The 12,914-nt window shown below is 61.9% G+C and overlaps 1 protein-coding gene across 1 annotated transcript; it reads left to right on the plus strand.

The window, feature by feature from the left end:
- The first annotated feature begins 469 nt into the window (after positions 1 to 469).
- LOC135328591 (antigen WC1.1-like) lies at positions 470 to 6,897 on the plus strand. The gene is made up of 13 exons (XM_064513472.1): positions 470 to 557; positions 1,204 to 1,524; positions 1,697 to 2,011; positions 2,156 to 2,464; positions 2,706 to 3,020; positions 3,319 to 3,636; positions 3,715 to 4,041; positions 4,309 to 4,695; positions 5,230 to 5,367; positions 5,712 to 5,807; positions 6,068 to 6,151; positions 6,455 to 6,583; positions 6,773 to 6,897. The coding sequence occupies exons 1-13, from the start codon at positions 470 to 472 to the stop codon at positions 6,895 to 6,897; spliced, it is 2,952 nt and encodes a 983-aa protein (XP_064369542.1).
- Positions 6,898 to 12,914: the final 6,017 nt, after the last annotated feature.

The following is a 12,914-nucleotide window of genomic DNA, read 5'->3' on the forward strand; positions in this document are numbered from 1 at the left end:
GGAGGCTGCAGCAGATGCTGCCCGCAGCACAGGACAGTCCCTGTCAAGGGAGGGCTCTTGCCGGGCTCCCTGGCATAGCGTGCCACACTCAGATCCACACAGGCTCAGGCACAGGGAGGGCCCGCACACCCTGCACCCACTGCAGCACCCAGGTGCGGAGTCCTGCTCAGATCATCATCAGGCTCCCCACGGGGACAGCCAGGCAGGCACCCACCCACTGGTGGGGAGCGCGTTTTGCCAGAAGTGGAGCCGAGACGCATATATGGGCATGCACGGGGATGGAGAAGGTTATTGGAGGCTGGGGCTCCGTCAAATGGGAGATAACCCTCCTGATAATGTCTCAAAACGTGCCTGACGCCGTTGATTGGCTCCCCTGGCAGTGGGGCCTGCACCTCTGCCTATATATTGCCCTCCCCACCGCAGCAGTCTCTGGTGGCCCAGGAGGAGAGCGGGTGCTGGAGATTGCAGCATGGGGCAGGAGGTGTTTGGGATGGCCACCACCAGCCAGTTCCTTGCCAGCGCACTGGGGCTGCTGCTGTGCGTGCAGCTCTGCAGGGGTGAGTGCCTGCGGGCTCCCCGGGGATGGAGCTGCCTGCCCCCATGCTGAGAGTGGGAGGCAGCCCTGGGGATGGGGAAGCCACAATGGGCCTGGGTTGGCCACCATGGGTCTGTGCGTGACCTGCTGGGCGAGCTTCCCAAGCAACCAGCAGAGACACCCTGCCTGGGCAGCCCTTGGGGACTCGCCGTGCCTGTGTTGCGCTGGGGACAGGGCTTTTGCCAGTGGGGCCAGACACTGAGCACATGTGGCAGGACATGTCCTCGGCCACCTCCACCTTGCATTGGGTGCCGGATATTCAGGGTCTGTATACGGCCCTGCTTTTCTTCACATCTGAGCATATGTGGCAGGATGCATGCCCCGCAGTTTTCCCCTTGCGCCAGGTGCTGGACATTGAGGGGCTGGATATGGCCTTGCCTTTCTTCACAGCTCGCATCCTGCAGTGCCCCCAGGGCTTTTCCAGACACACGGCCGTACAGTGGGACCCAAAAGCCAGGCCCACAGTGGGGAGTGGAGGCCATCAGGGCAGGGAACAGCTGTGGGACAGAGTCCCCCAGCCAGCCTGGTAGGGCAGGCTGTGCCAGGTGCCCGTGGCACCATGCTGGGACTCCATGTCCTCCTTTGTGGTCCCACATGGGCACCCACAGGCACCGGGGAGCTGCGACTGGTTAACGGAGGCAGCCGCTGCGCCGGTCGGGTGGAGGTGAAGCACGAGGGCCAGTGGGGCACCGTGTGCAGCTATGACTTCGACTGGGATGTCCGCGGGGCCTCCGTGGTCTGCAGGCAGCTGGGATGTGGCACCATGGCCAGGGCCTCCCCATACATGCCGTTCGGGGCAGGGGCTGGCCGGATTTGGCTGCAACCCTTCTTCTGCCGTGGCACCGAGACAGCGCTCCACTACTGCCCCCACTTTGGCTGGGGCCAGCACTACTGTGACCACAATTGGGATGTTGGGGTGACATGCTCAGGTGAGGTTTTGGGTTACCGTGCTGGGGGGGGCAGCCCCTTGGCTGCACGCAGTTGGGAGCCAGCATGGGTATGCCCACGGCCTCCCCACCTGCGGCTCCTCGGGCACACACGGAGTGCAGGAGTGGGGCTGCAGTGCACCACTCTCATGCCCTGAGGGCACCTCTAATGCAGATGCTGTGGAGCTGAGGCTGGTGAATGGAGGTGGTCCCTGCGCAGGCAGAGTGGAGGTGAAGCTGCGGGGCCAGTGGGGAACGGTGGCAGACAACAGCTGGGAAATGGAGGACGCCGAGGTGGTGTGTCAGCAGCTGGGCTGTGGCTCGGCCAAAAGCGCACACGGCTCAACTCGCTTTGGGAAAGGGTCTGGACCAATCCATCTGGCTCTGGTGGACTGTCGTGGGGACGAGTCTGCCATCTGGGAATGCACTGTCCAGGGGTGGGGGCCATACACTGGCCCCCATGACTGGGATGTTGGCGTGGTCTGCCAAGGTAAGAGCTGTGGTGGTCACGGCCCAGGCTTTCTCGCAATTGGGGCCGTCTGTGCCAGCACCATGGCTCTGGTGGCAGCCCCTCCACAACCCCCCAGCGTGTCCCAGGGACCCCCAAGAGATCCCAGACTCTCTCCTCCGGCAGGGTTTGTGCGGCTGGTTGGCGGAGACAGTGCCTGCTTGGGCCGCGTGGAGGTCAGGCAGGGCCGAGCCTGGGCCACCCTCTGTGAAGCCCACGTGGACCTCAACACCGCCCATGTCATCTGCAAGGAGCTGGGCTGTGGAGCAGCTCTGGCCATCACTGGGGCGGCACGCTTTGGGGCAGGAGCTGGGCCCATCTGGGACGGGGGCTTTGAGTGTGCAGGCAACGAATCCCTCCTGTCTGCCTGTGCCCGCAGGCTGCCCCATGGCCAGGGCTGCACCCACACCAGCGACGCCGGTGTCATCTGCTCCCGTAAGAGCGTGGGGTGCGGGGCAGAGGCTGCAGCGGGGGGCGCAGGAAACGGGCAGAGGAGACAGGGATGACCTGGGCAGGGACGGGGCAGGGAGGCTGCGGGCTGGCTTGTGGCAGCCCCCAGGGGTGCGGGAAGGCAGCAGGGTGTGGGAGGCAGAGGGCTGCCATGCCTGCATGCCCCCACCATTGCAGAGCAGGGGACATGAGGCCATCATCTCCAGCACCCTTTTCTCCCTCCCAGCCTACACAGGCTTCAGGCTGGTGAACGGCAGCACAGAGTGCACAGGGCGGGTGGAGCTGGAGGCACGCGGCACCTGGGGCTCCCTCTGCGATGCCGGCTGGGACATGCCCGACGCCCAGGTGCTCTGCCACCACCTCGGCTGCGGCTTTGCAGCCTCCGTGCCCCACGGAGGGTATTTTGGGACAGGGAGCGGCCCGCTGTGGCGGGACACTTTTCACTGCAGCGGGACCGAGTCCCACCTGGGAGAGTGCCCTGCCACGGCGCTGGGGACCCCCGCCTGCTCACCGGACCACGCTGCTGCAGTCAATTGCTCAGGTGCGTGCGGGGAGGTGGCGTCAGACAGGAGGGCCTCCTGGGGAGGGGGGACCTGGCACCCCAAATGGAGGGGTGCCCCTCCCTCCCACTGCCACCAGGAGCTGTGGGACACAGGGCCCATCTGGGGAAGCAGGGCCATGTCAGGGCAGGAGGAGGGCTGAGCCCAGGCACAGGGCAGCAGGCACATGGGCAGGAGGAGGGCAGTGGGGCCGTGCTGTCCCCCAGCATCCTGTGGGACTCCTTGGCACCCCACGGTCCCCACAGTGCCTCAGGACATCTCGCCTCTGTGCGGGGACAGGTGGTGCTGAACCCCTGCGGCTGGTGGACGGGGAGAGCCGCTGCGATGTCCGCCTGGAAGTGGCCCTGGGTGGGGCCTGGGGCCGAGTCCTGCCACAGCAGTGGGATGCCAGCAGTGCCAGCGTGGTGTGCCAGCAGCTCCGGTGCGGCACAGTGCAGAAGGCCTATGCTGCCCCAGTGCTGCAGCCAGGCTCGAGTCCCCTGGGGCTGAGCGGGCTCCGGTGCATGGGCACAGAGGCTCGCCTGGCCCAGTGCAATGCCACCCTGCACAGCACCATGCCACCGGGCCACACCGAGGAAGCAGTGGTTGTGTGTTCGGGTGAGTGTGCCGGGAAGGGCCCCGGGGCGCCGTGGGGGACCGAGCGGCTGCCCCATCCCGGGCTGTCTCTGGCTGCAGGGAGCCGGCGGGTGCGGCTGGCGAGCGGCCCTGGGCGCTGTGCTGGGAGAGTGGAGGTCTACGTGCAGGGGACCTGGAGCCACGTCTGCGAGGACGCCTGGGACCTCTGGGACGCCACCGTCGTCTGCCGCCAGCTGGGCTGCGGCGAGACCCTGGCAGTGCCCGGCTCGGCCCACTATGGCCGGGGCTCGGGGCCAGTGTGGCTGGGCGCCGGCAGGTGCTCCGGGGCTGAGGCAACGCTCTGGGACTGCCCGGCCCCGGCCCCGGTCCTGGCCCTGGGGCAGCGTGGTTGCAAGCAGGGTGCTGGCGCAGCAGCCGTTTGCTCAGGTCAGCGGCATGCTCCACCGGGGCCAGGGAGAGCGGGGCTGTGGGACCGGCCGTGGTGCCAGCCCTCCCCACCGGCCTCCCTGACCAGCTCCCCACACCCTGGGCAGTACGGGAAGCGAGACGGCACCTTTGCCCCACTGCCCCAGCGTGTCCACTGCTTGGGGTGCTTCTCCTGGTGCCCCGGGGAGGTGGGCGGAGTGGCCAGGACAGTGGGGGTGTCTGCCCACGCCTGCCTGAGCTGTGCTTCCCCATTCTGCCCCCTTGCAGAGCTCACAGTCCTGCGGCTGGCGGGTGGCAGCGGCTGCACTGGGCGCCTGGAGGTCTTCTACAATGGGACATGGGGCAGCGTGTGCGCCAATGGCACCAGCCCCGCCACAGCCGCCGTGGTGTGCCAGCAGCTGGGCTGCGGAGCCACGGGACGGCTGGCATCTGCTCCGGCAACCACACAGGGCTCAGGCCCTGCGTGGCTGGCCTGGGTGCAGTGCGAGCTGGGGACCGACTCCCTCTGGCACTGCCCCTCGGCACCCTGGCACCTGCAGCCCTGCGACTCCCCTGGGGACACCCACATCACATGTGACGGGGACCCTGGCGGCACCAGAGTGACTCCCACGCCAGCCAGGGCAACTGGATGCCCAGACGGCACAGCTTGCACAGGTAGCTTTGCCAGCGCAGTGGCCCCAGGGACCCTCCAGCTCGGGCTGGCGCAGCCCAGTGGAGGGGGAGCAGCTCTGGCAAGGAGACCCCAGCTGCCCGGGCACTGTCACCCCTCGGCTTCATGCAGGGGTTGGCCCTTCGGCCCAGGGGTGCCCTCCTTGGCCTCGCTGTCCTGCCAGCCACTCCCCTGCATCCCCCCATGCATCCACAGTGATGCAGGACGGGACAGGGTCCCCAGCCTCCCTCCAGCTCCGCCGTGTTTTGGTAGCTCTGCCTGCGCAGGGCAGCGTGGTGGCCCCAGGGATCCTCCAGCTGGCGCAGCCCAGTGGAGGGGGAGCAGCTCTGGCAAGGAGACCCCAGATGCCGAGCACTGCCCTGAGCTACACGCAGTCCCCCCAGGCACAGGGGTGCCCTCCTTGGCCTCCCTGTCCCTCAAGCTGCTCCCCTGCATCCTCTCGTGGGTCCACAGTGATGCAGGATGGGACAGGGTTCCCGACATCCCTCCAGCTCTGCCGTGTTTTGGTGTCCTCACAGGTGCCCACAGGAGCCCCGCGGGGGGTGCTGGGGCCATGTCGGTGCCCACCATCCTCTGCATCGTCCTGGGCACTCTGCTCTGCCTGGCCCTGGGGGCCCTCGCTGTGCAGGCATGGCGCGCCATGGCTCGGCACAGAGGTGGGTCGCACCGGGGTTCTCCGGGGCTGAATCTACCAGGATGAGGGCCAGGGCAGAGCCAGTCAGGGCTGGGGGCCACTGATGGCTCCCGGGACTGCCTGGCCATGGGGCGGCCCAGCTGCACAGGCTGGGGACAGGCACAGCATTGGAGGCCAGGAGGCCAGTGCCAAGCGAGGGCAGGACCCGGCGAAGCACGAGGGCCAGGCAGGGGCACCAGAGCCACTCAGCGGATGGGGCACAGCAGTGGAGCTGGGCCACAGGGATATCGGGGGCACAGCTGGTGACCCCCACCATCCCACGTGCTGTGCCCATGGCCTGGGGTTATGGCTGCCCTTGCTTTCCAGGCCCTGGCAGAGCTGGGGACACAATCTCTGAGGCCGTCTATGAGGAGCTTGACTACACCCTGACGCCGGAGTACCAGGAGGTGCCCAGTGGCTCAGGTGTGTGCACCCTGACTCCCGTGCTCGGGTCAGCCCAGCCCGGCACCTCTCCCTGGGGAAGGAGGTCTCTGCGCTGAGGCCCCCACGCACCCGCTGCAGCAGCTGTGCTGGGAGCCTGGCCATGTGCTGACCACGGGGAGCTGCAGTGCAGGGCCGTATCCTGGCCCCTCACAGTCCCCGCTGTGTGGCGAGGCTGTCCTGCCCAGGGTGCTGGCTAGGCCGTGGGACTGGGCAGCCTCTCCTAATGCCCCATCCCCCAGGCTCTCCATCAGAAGGCTCAGCTACAAAGCTGCCGTATTACACCAGTGACAGTGTGGAGGTCAGCAGCCCCGCGACAGCAGCAGGTACGGGGCCGGAGTGCAGGGCCGTGCTGCAACACGCCCAGAGGTGCAGCCCTCGTGCCGCAGCCAGTGCCAGCAGGGGCCTCACATGGTGCCTGTGCAGCATGGCCACGTGGCCCGCGGTTATTTTCTGGGCCAACACTCATGGCTGGGGATGAGCCTCTGGGCTGCTGGCTCCATCCGAGAGCTGGCAGCCCCATGCAGCAGGCCTGGCCCCCATGTCGGCACCCGCAGCTCCTTGGCCAGTGGGGGCTGGCACAACACGTCCCTGCCCTGGCCTTCGTTTCACTGCCCTGTCTGTTGCAGACACCCCTGCCCTGCCCAGGCATGGCCCCCCGGACGGGTATGATGATGCTGAGGCTGTCCTGCACCCAGGAGAGGCCGCTTCTCCAGGGTCAAGCAACGGAGATGTTTCTGAGGTTGCAGTGCTGGAAGGTAAGAGGTGCCGCAGCCTGCACAGCAGCACTGGCATTCCCAGCACTGTGCCATCCCGCCGGGAGAGGTGGCTCCCCCGTGCTCTACTGCGGCGGTGGGTGGTGCCTGGGCATGGCGGGGACCACTGGCCTGGACCTGGCAGCCGGGGGATGAAATGCCCCCTAGAGGCACCGGCCATGCTGTCCGCAGCGGGGAGCCGGCCCTCGCTGAGCCACCCGGAGCTGCCAGGAGCCACGACAGATGCACCAGCTTCAGCGCCCCAAGACATGGGCTACGACGATGTTGGTGTCAGTGGCCCCAGGACATCACCGTGAGCATGGCGGGGCCGGGCTGTGGCAGTCCCTGAGGACACACACGGTGCCATGGGGATCTGCCCCCATGAGCCACAGGCCAGCCACAGCAGGTATCGTCTGTCTCACTAACGGCCCACTCGGGCTGGCCAGGGACTATGGGCACCATGGAGATGTGTCTCCATCATCCCCCCCACGCAGCCCTCCAGGCGCTGCCTGAGTTTGTGCTTCCACTGTGCATTTCTCTCTCTTCTATTAAAAAAAATAAAAAAATGTTTGGAGCCTCGGCCCCAAGGTGAGGCCTTTGGGCACACTGCTGTATCCTCAGGGGTGGCTGGGGAGGACAAGGAGCACGTCCTGCTCAGAGTGAGCTCTGTTGCACATAGCCAGTAACTCTCCTGCTGGCCTGGCACAACTCCAGTTAATCGCTGTTGCTGCTGCAGGTCTTTCGCCCGCACTGTCCTACACTGGGATGTTACCATGCACGGCACCCTGACTACTGTGGCCCTCACCCGCCCCAGAGCAGCTCTGCACCAGGTCGACATTTGCCATTGCTGGTGGTGCACACTGCCCATGGCAGGGACTGCAGTGGAGCGAGCGCTGCTCTATAGAAAGGGCCAAGCATGGGCAGCGCCGCCCGATGCAGCAGTGGTGGAGCAGCTGGCAGGCTTCCTCTCCTCGCTGGAGGTTTCCCTTGCTGTAAGGCAGGCCTGCAGCCCAAACACAAGGGCAGGACAATAGTGTGACAAGTGGAGATGTCTTGGAGGGAGGCTATGGTCTGCCTTCCTGCCTGCCACCTAGTAAAAGCCCCCATCTGGGAGAGCAGGGCAGATGCTTTGTCTCCTTGATTGGGGGCATCATTGGGGACCACTGAAAGCAGTCTGGCCCCATCCTCTTCACACACTCCCTTCACATATTTATACCCATCAGTACAGACCCCCCGCCCTCAGGCTTCTCTCCTCCACCATGAACAGGCCCAGCTCTCTCAGCTTTTCCTTGTATGATACATATTCCCATTCCTTCAGCATCATAGGAGCCCTTTGCTGCACTCACTCCAGGAGCTCCATGTCTCTCTCATCTTGAGGAGCCCAGAACTGCACACAGCACTCCGGACGTGGCCTCCCCAGGGCTCAGTAGAGGCACAGGATCACCTCCCTCCACCTGCTGACAACACTCTGCCTAATGCAGCCCAGCATACCCTTGGCCTTCTTGGCCACAAGGGCACGGTCAGCTTGCTGTCCACCAGGCCTCCCAGGTCCTTCTCTGCATGGCTGCTTTCCAGCAGGTCAGCCTGTGGCGGACAGATGAGTGAACTTTTGCCTTAAACATTTCTTGGTACATAAGATGCAAGCAAACCATAACCCCAAACAAGCCACCTGTTCCCAGCAGAAACAGGACTGAGCTGCTGCGACCCCCGAAATGGTCTCCCTGCGACCACCCAGGACACACCAAGCCTGCGCTGAACCAGGGCACGATCGGGCAGAGACTTTGGGACCTGGACTGCAAATTACTGCTGCTTAACACAACTTTTATAAAACTTGCTTAGCCGCACTCCCTAGTTCAGTGAGAAAGGGCCCCAGAGCTGGTGCAGACTGGAAAGATAAGGGAGTTACAAGCAGTTTGCATTCCTATGCTTCACACTCTGGGAGGGAGGCTGTCAAGGCTTTGAAATAAGGCCTGCTTGGGCGCCAGGACCCTGGGAAACAAAGCCTCCCCTCACTGCTGAAACAGTGTTAATTAGGGGGGGTCTGGATTATATCCTCCTTGTCAGGACCTTGGAAGATAACACCTACTGTCACTGCTGGGGCAGTGCTAATTGCTGGAACAACACCTGTTTGTCAGGGCCCTGAGAAAGAAGGGCAGAACCCGAGGAATCAACACATTTGTCAGCAGAAACCGCAACAGTAAAGATAAGGGAGAAAAGCAGCCTGCCTGGGAACAACGATGAGACCCAATAGGGAGCAGGAGACCCCAGACCCAAAAATTACTATTGGTCTGAACTACCGCGTGAGGGGTGGGAAACTTAATTTGAAAAAGCTATAATTGCCCAGGGATTTCTTTGTTCAGGGTCCCTCTTTGGAGGCACCCAACTCGAGCTGTAACTACTGCACGCGTGTCATTCCAAACTTTTCAGCGGGAACCTAGGGTCGGACCCTGCTCGAGTTGTAATTACTGCACGCGCATCGCTAAAATTTACACCCAGGGTGAAGAGGACCAACGGGACGCCGCTGGATCCACGGGTGGTGATATCTCTTTCTCTCTCCCCCTTTTCTCTCTCTCTCTTTCTCTTTCTCCTCCCCTTCGCCTTCTCCCCCCACCTTTTCTCCCCACTCTGTGGAAAATAAAGTTAAAAGGTTGTACGCTATTTGACCGGTTTTAGCGTCTTAATCTCGTCTTTGGGATCATAACGAACCCCCCCCCCCGATATTGGATCGGGACACAGCCACCACCCTTTACTGCTGCAGCGGGTATTCCTCCCCAGGGGCAGGCCTCTGCACTTCCCTTGATTCAGCTTCATGAGGTTCCCCTCTGCCCACCTCCCCAGACTGTCGAGCTCCCTCGGAAGGGCAGTGCATCCCTCTGGGCTATCAGCCACTCCTCCTGGTTTTCAATCATCAGCACACTTGCTGTGGGTGCACTCTGTCCCTTCATTCACGTCACTGAGGAAGAAGATGAACAGTACTGCACCCAGCATGGACCCCTGGCAGACACCGCCAGCTACAGGCCTCCAACGAGACTTTGTGCTGCTCATCACAATCCTCTGAGCTCTGCCAGACAGCCAGTTTTCAAGCCACCTCACTGTCTGCCCATCTAACCCACACTTCCTCAGCTTGCCTGTGAGGATGTGATGGGAGACAGCGTCCAAAGCCTTGCTCAAGTGAAGGGAGACAACTTGCCCTGCTCTCCCCTCATCTACCCAGCCAGGCGCCCCATCCTAGAAGGCTCTCACGTTGGTTAAGCATGATTTCCCCCTTTGGGAATCCATGCTCGCTACTCTGGATCACTTTCTTAGCCTCCACATGCTTGCCAATGGTGTCCAGGATGAGCTGCTCCATCACCTTGGCAGGGATCGAGGTGAGGCTGCCCAGCGTGTATTTCCCTGCACCCTCCTTCTTGCCCTCGTGGAAGACTGGAGTGGCATTGGCTCTCTTCCAGGCCTCAGGCACCTCTCCTGATCTCCAGCACCTTCCAAAGAGGACTGAGAGGGGCCTAGCAAGGACCTTGGCCAGCTCGTCAGCACCCCTGGGGGCATGCCATGAGGGTGCATGGACTTGTGGATGTCCAGTTTGCTTCAGTGATCCCTAAGTCCATCCTCCTCCACCGAGGAAAAGTCGTCCTCTCTTGAGGCTTTCTCCCTGCTCTCCAGGGCCTGGGATGTGGGGAGGGCCAGTGTTCATGGGAATGACTGCAGCAAAGCAGCATTCAGGATCTCTGCCTTTTCTGTATGCTTTGTCACCAGGGCCCTTTCCCCGGTCAGCAGTGAGCCCACAACTTCCCTTCTCCTCCTTTGGTTATTGATGGATTTAAAGAAGCCCTGCTTGCTCTCCTTCACATCCCTCAACACATTAAACTCCAAAGGGGCCTCAGAGTAGGCCTTCTGAGCCCCAGCTCTGCCTACTCGGGCAACATCCCTCTATTCCTCCCATGTTTCCTGAGGCTGGCTCCACACAAGCCCTGCTTCAGCTCTTGGCAGTTCTCCTTAAGCATGGTGTCAAACAGATGTCCCCTGGCATTGCAGTACTCTAAGAGTAGTTCAGGAAACCACAAGTGTAAGCCAGACACATGCAGCCTCAGGCAACAAGCAAGCTAACGCTGCTGTTACTGTGGCACGGCTGTTTCAACCTCATGAAGAAGGACAAGCGCCACACACCACTGTGCTGCTGGGAGCTGCAGGGATGGGAAAGACAATGACAAGGAGGAAGATCACTGTGGAGTGGGCAGGAGCAGTATAAAGATACACAGTTTGACTATGTTTTCTACCTCAACTGGAAAGAAATCAGCCCCACTACAGCAGGGAGTGCAGCACACTTGATTTCCAAGCTCTGTCATTGCCCCTACTTGGACTCTTCCATCTGGGCTGGACCAGAAGTGCCTCTGCCTGGAGCCTGCACTTGCACTCGCTCCTCTGGCCTTCACGGTCTGGGTGGTATTTTTTGACAGGCACAGCCCACATGGAGCCATGAGCCACCTGGGCCCTGCATGGCCAATGCCTTTTGCTCAGACAGCAAGCAGGTCCTGCGGTGTCCTAGTGGGATGCAAGTACGGAGTTGCACTCTCTAGACTTGTGCACCCCCGAGCTAAAGAGAAACCTGAAACGAGAGCTCAAGGCCCCTGTGACCTTCTGCCCAAACAAGAGCTGGCACAGAGCCTGGCTTTGATCAGAGTGGTTCAGGTGGGCCCTGTGGGACTCCTGCCACGTGCTTAACCCTGGCTCCCGTTCCCTGATTCAGAGCTGGAAAGCACTGAAACACAGATATGGTTCACCTGAGCAGACACTGAGACAGGACAACCACAGTGTCCCTCTCTCGCCTGCACAGCCCTGGGTGCACCAGGGCTGCTTGGAGGCCAGCGTGGCAAATCCCGTGAGCTGTTAGGCTTTGGATACCTTCTGCCTCTTTCCCCTCGAAGCCCCAGGACAGTGAAAGCCATGGGCAGGGAGTGGGCATGGCAGTAAGGCTGTGGCCGTGCAGGCTCCCTGAGGTCGGATGCTGTGGGCCTGGGTCAGTGTGTCACCATCGAGGTGGACCATGCCCTGCAGTCTTAGGTGGCAGTGAATACCTGGCGTCATTTTAGCAGTTCTTCTTTTCTTGCTCTATTGAAAGATTGAACACATTGGGATTAAAGGAAGAAACGTAGCAGGAACTGGCTGCACTCAAGGGAAGAAGGGAATTTTGCTGCTGTCATACTGGTGGGGGAGGATGGTGCCATTACGGATGGGGGTGCTTTGAAGGGAGGCTACGGCCTGCCTTCCTGCCTGCCACCAAGCGTTGGCCCCATCCAAGACAGCAAGGCACGCGGTTTGTGTCCGTGATTGGAGGCATCACCCACAAGGGGTACAAAGCGGGCCTGGGAAGAAAGCTGAATGCACGTCTCTCAATACTAAATATCCCTCTCTGGCTTCCCAACTGCTGCACTTCCATCTCTATAATCAGCTCACAGCTTTGATACCTCCCGTGATTGTCCCACCAGTTAAACACAGAAGGTCTATGTGGTCAGTGCATATGCTGCATGAGCTTTCTATGCCACTCTGGTCTCTCTGCAAGGCCTGCTGGCATTTGTACGCAGCCCATACCGGAATGCTGAGGTCTGACAAGCCCCTGCCACTAGTCCACTTCCCGACAGCTTCTGTTGCTGTGACCTGCTACTCTTTCAACTAGGGAAGCAAGTGGCTATGCACTGAGGTTTGCAGCCAAGGTAGGATGTGTCCTGCGAGAGCCCTGACTCAGTTGCTGGTCTGCACCTCATCCCTGCTGTCTGTACACAGTGGGAAAATCCCCACGCTGGGGCACAGGAGCTGTCTGTTGTGCTGCAGCTGGGAAAAATGTCCCCACGTGGCAGCGGGGCTGTCTGGGCAGGGAAGGATTCCCACCAGCTGTGAAGCAACTGTGAGCAGGTGCTGGCCACCTTCGTTCCTGCCCTGGCAGAGGGCTCTCGGATGTCGGATGGAGGGTGCATTCCGAGGCGGAGCGAGGTGCTGGGAATTCCCCTGCCCTTGGGTGAGGGCTGCTGCCACAACTTAGAGGAGGCCCGAGAGACCTGCAAGGCATTGCTGGGCTGAACTGCTTTGCTGGTACAGCCAGCCACGAGCACAGGTCCCCTTGACCCCCCCAGTCCACCTAGCTACCTACTGCAGATGCTGAAGCAGCCACCCTTCCAGGCGTTGTGTGGGAGGGAAACAAGGGGGCAGGGCTGGGGCCGTGCCTGATTCACTGGACCTGAAAAGGACAGAGACCAGAAGTGCATCCTCCTATGTCCCCAGTGACTGCAGGGGGAGAAACAAGCCATACAGGGCGGGGATTGCAAGTGCAGGCTGGACTGAA

This window comes from Dromaius novaehollandiae, chromosome 5, assembly GCF_036370855.1.
Source record: "Dromaius novaehollandiae isolate bDroNov1 chromosome 5, bDroNov1.hap1, whole genome shotgun sequence".
In the NCBI taxonomy this organism is placed as follows: Eukaryota; Metazoa; Chordata; class Aves; order Casuariiformes; family Dromaiidae; genus Dromaius; species Dromaius novaehollandiae.

Bases quoted from the DNA above. Each gene is read 5' to 3' on its own strand.
- LOC135328591 (XM_064513472.1), top strand. From the start codon at position 470: ATGGGGCAGGAGGTGTTTGGGATGGCCACCACCAGCCAGTTCCTTGCC. The intron at 1,525-1,696 runs GTGAGGTTTTGG...CCTCTAATGCAG, and splicing joins TGTTGGGGTGACATGCTCAG to ATGCTGTGGAGCTGAGGCTG. The intron at 6,152-6,454 runs GTACGGGGCCGG...TGTCTGTTGCAG, and splicing joins CAGCCCCGCGACAGCAGCAG to ACACCCCTGCCCTGCCCAGG.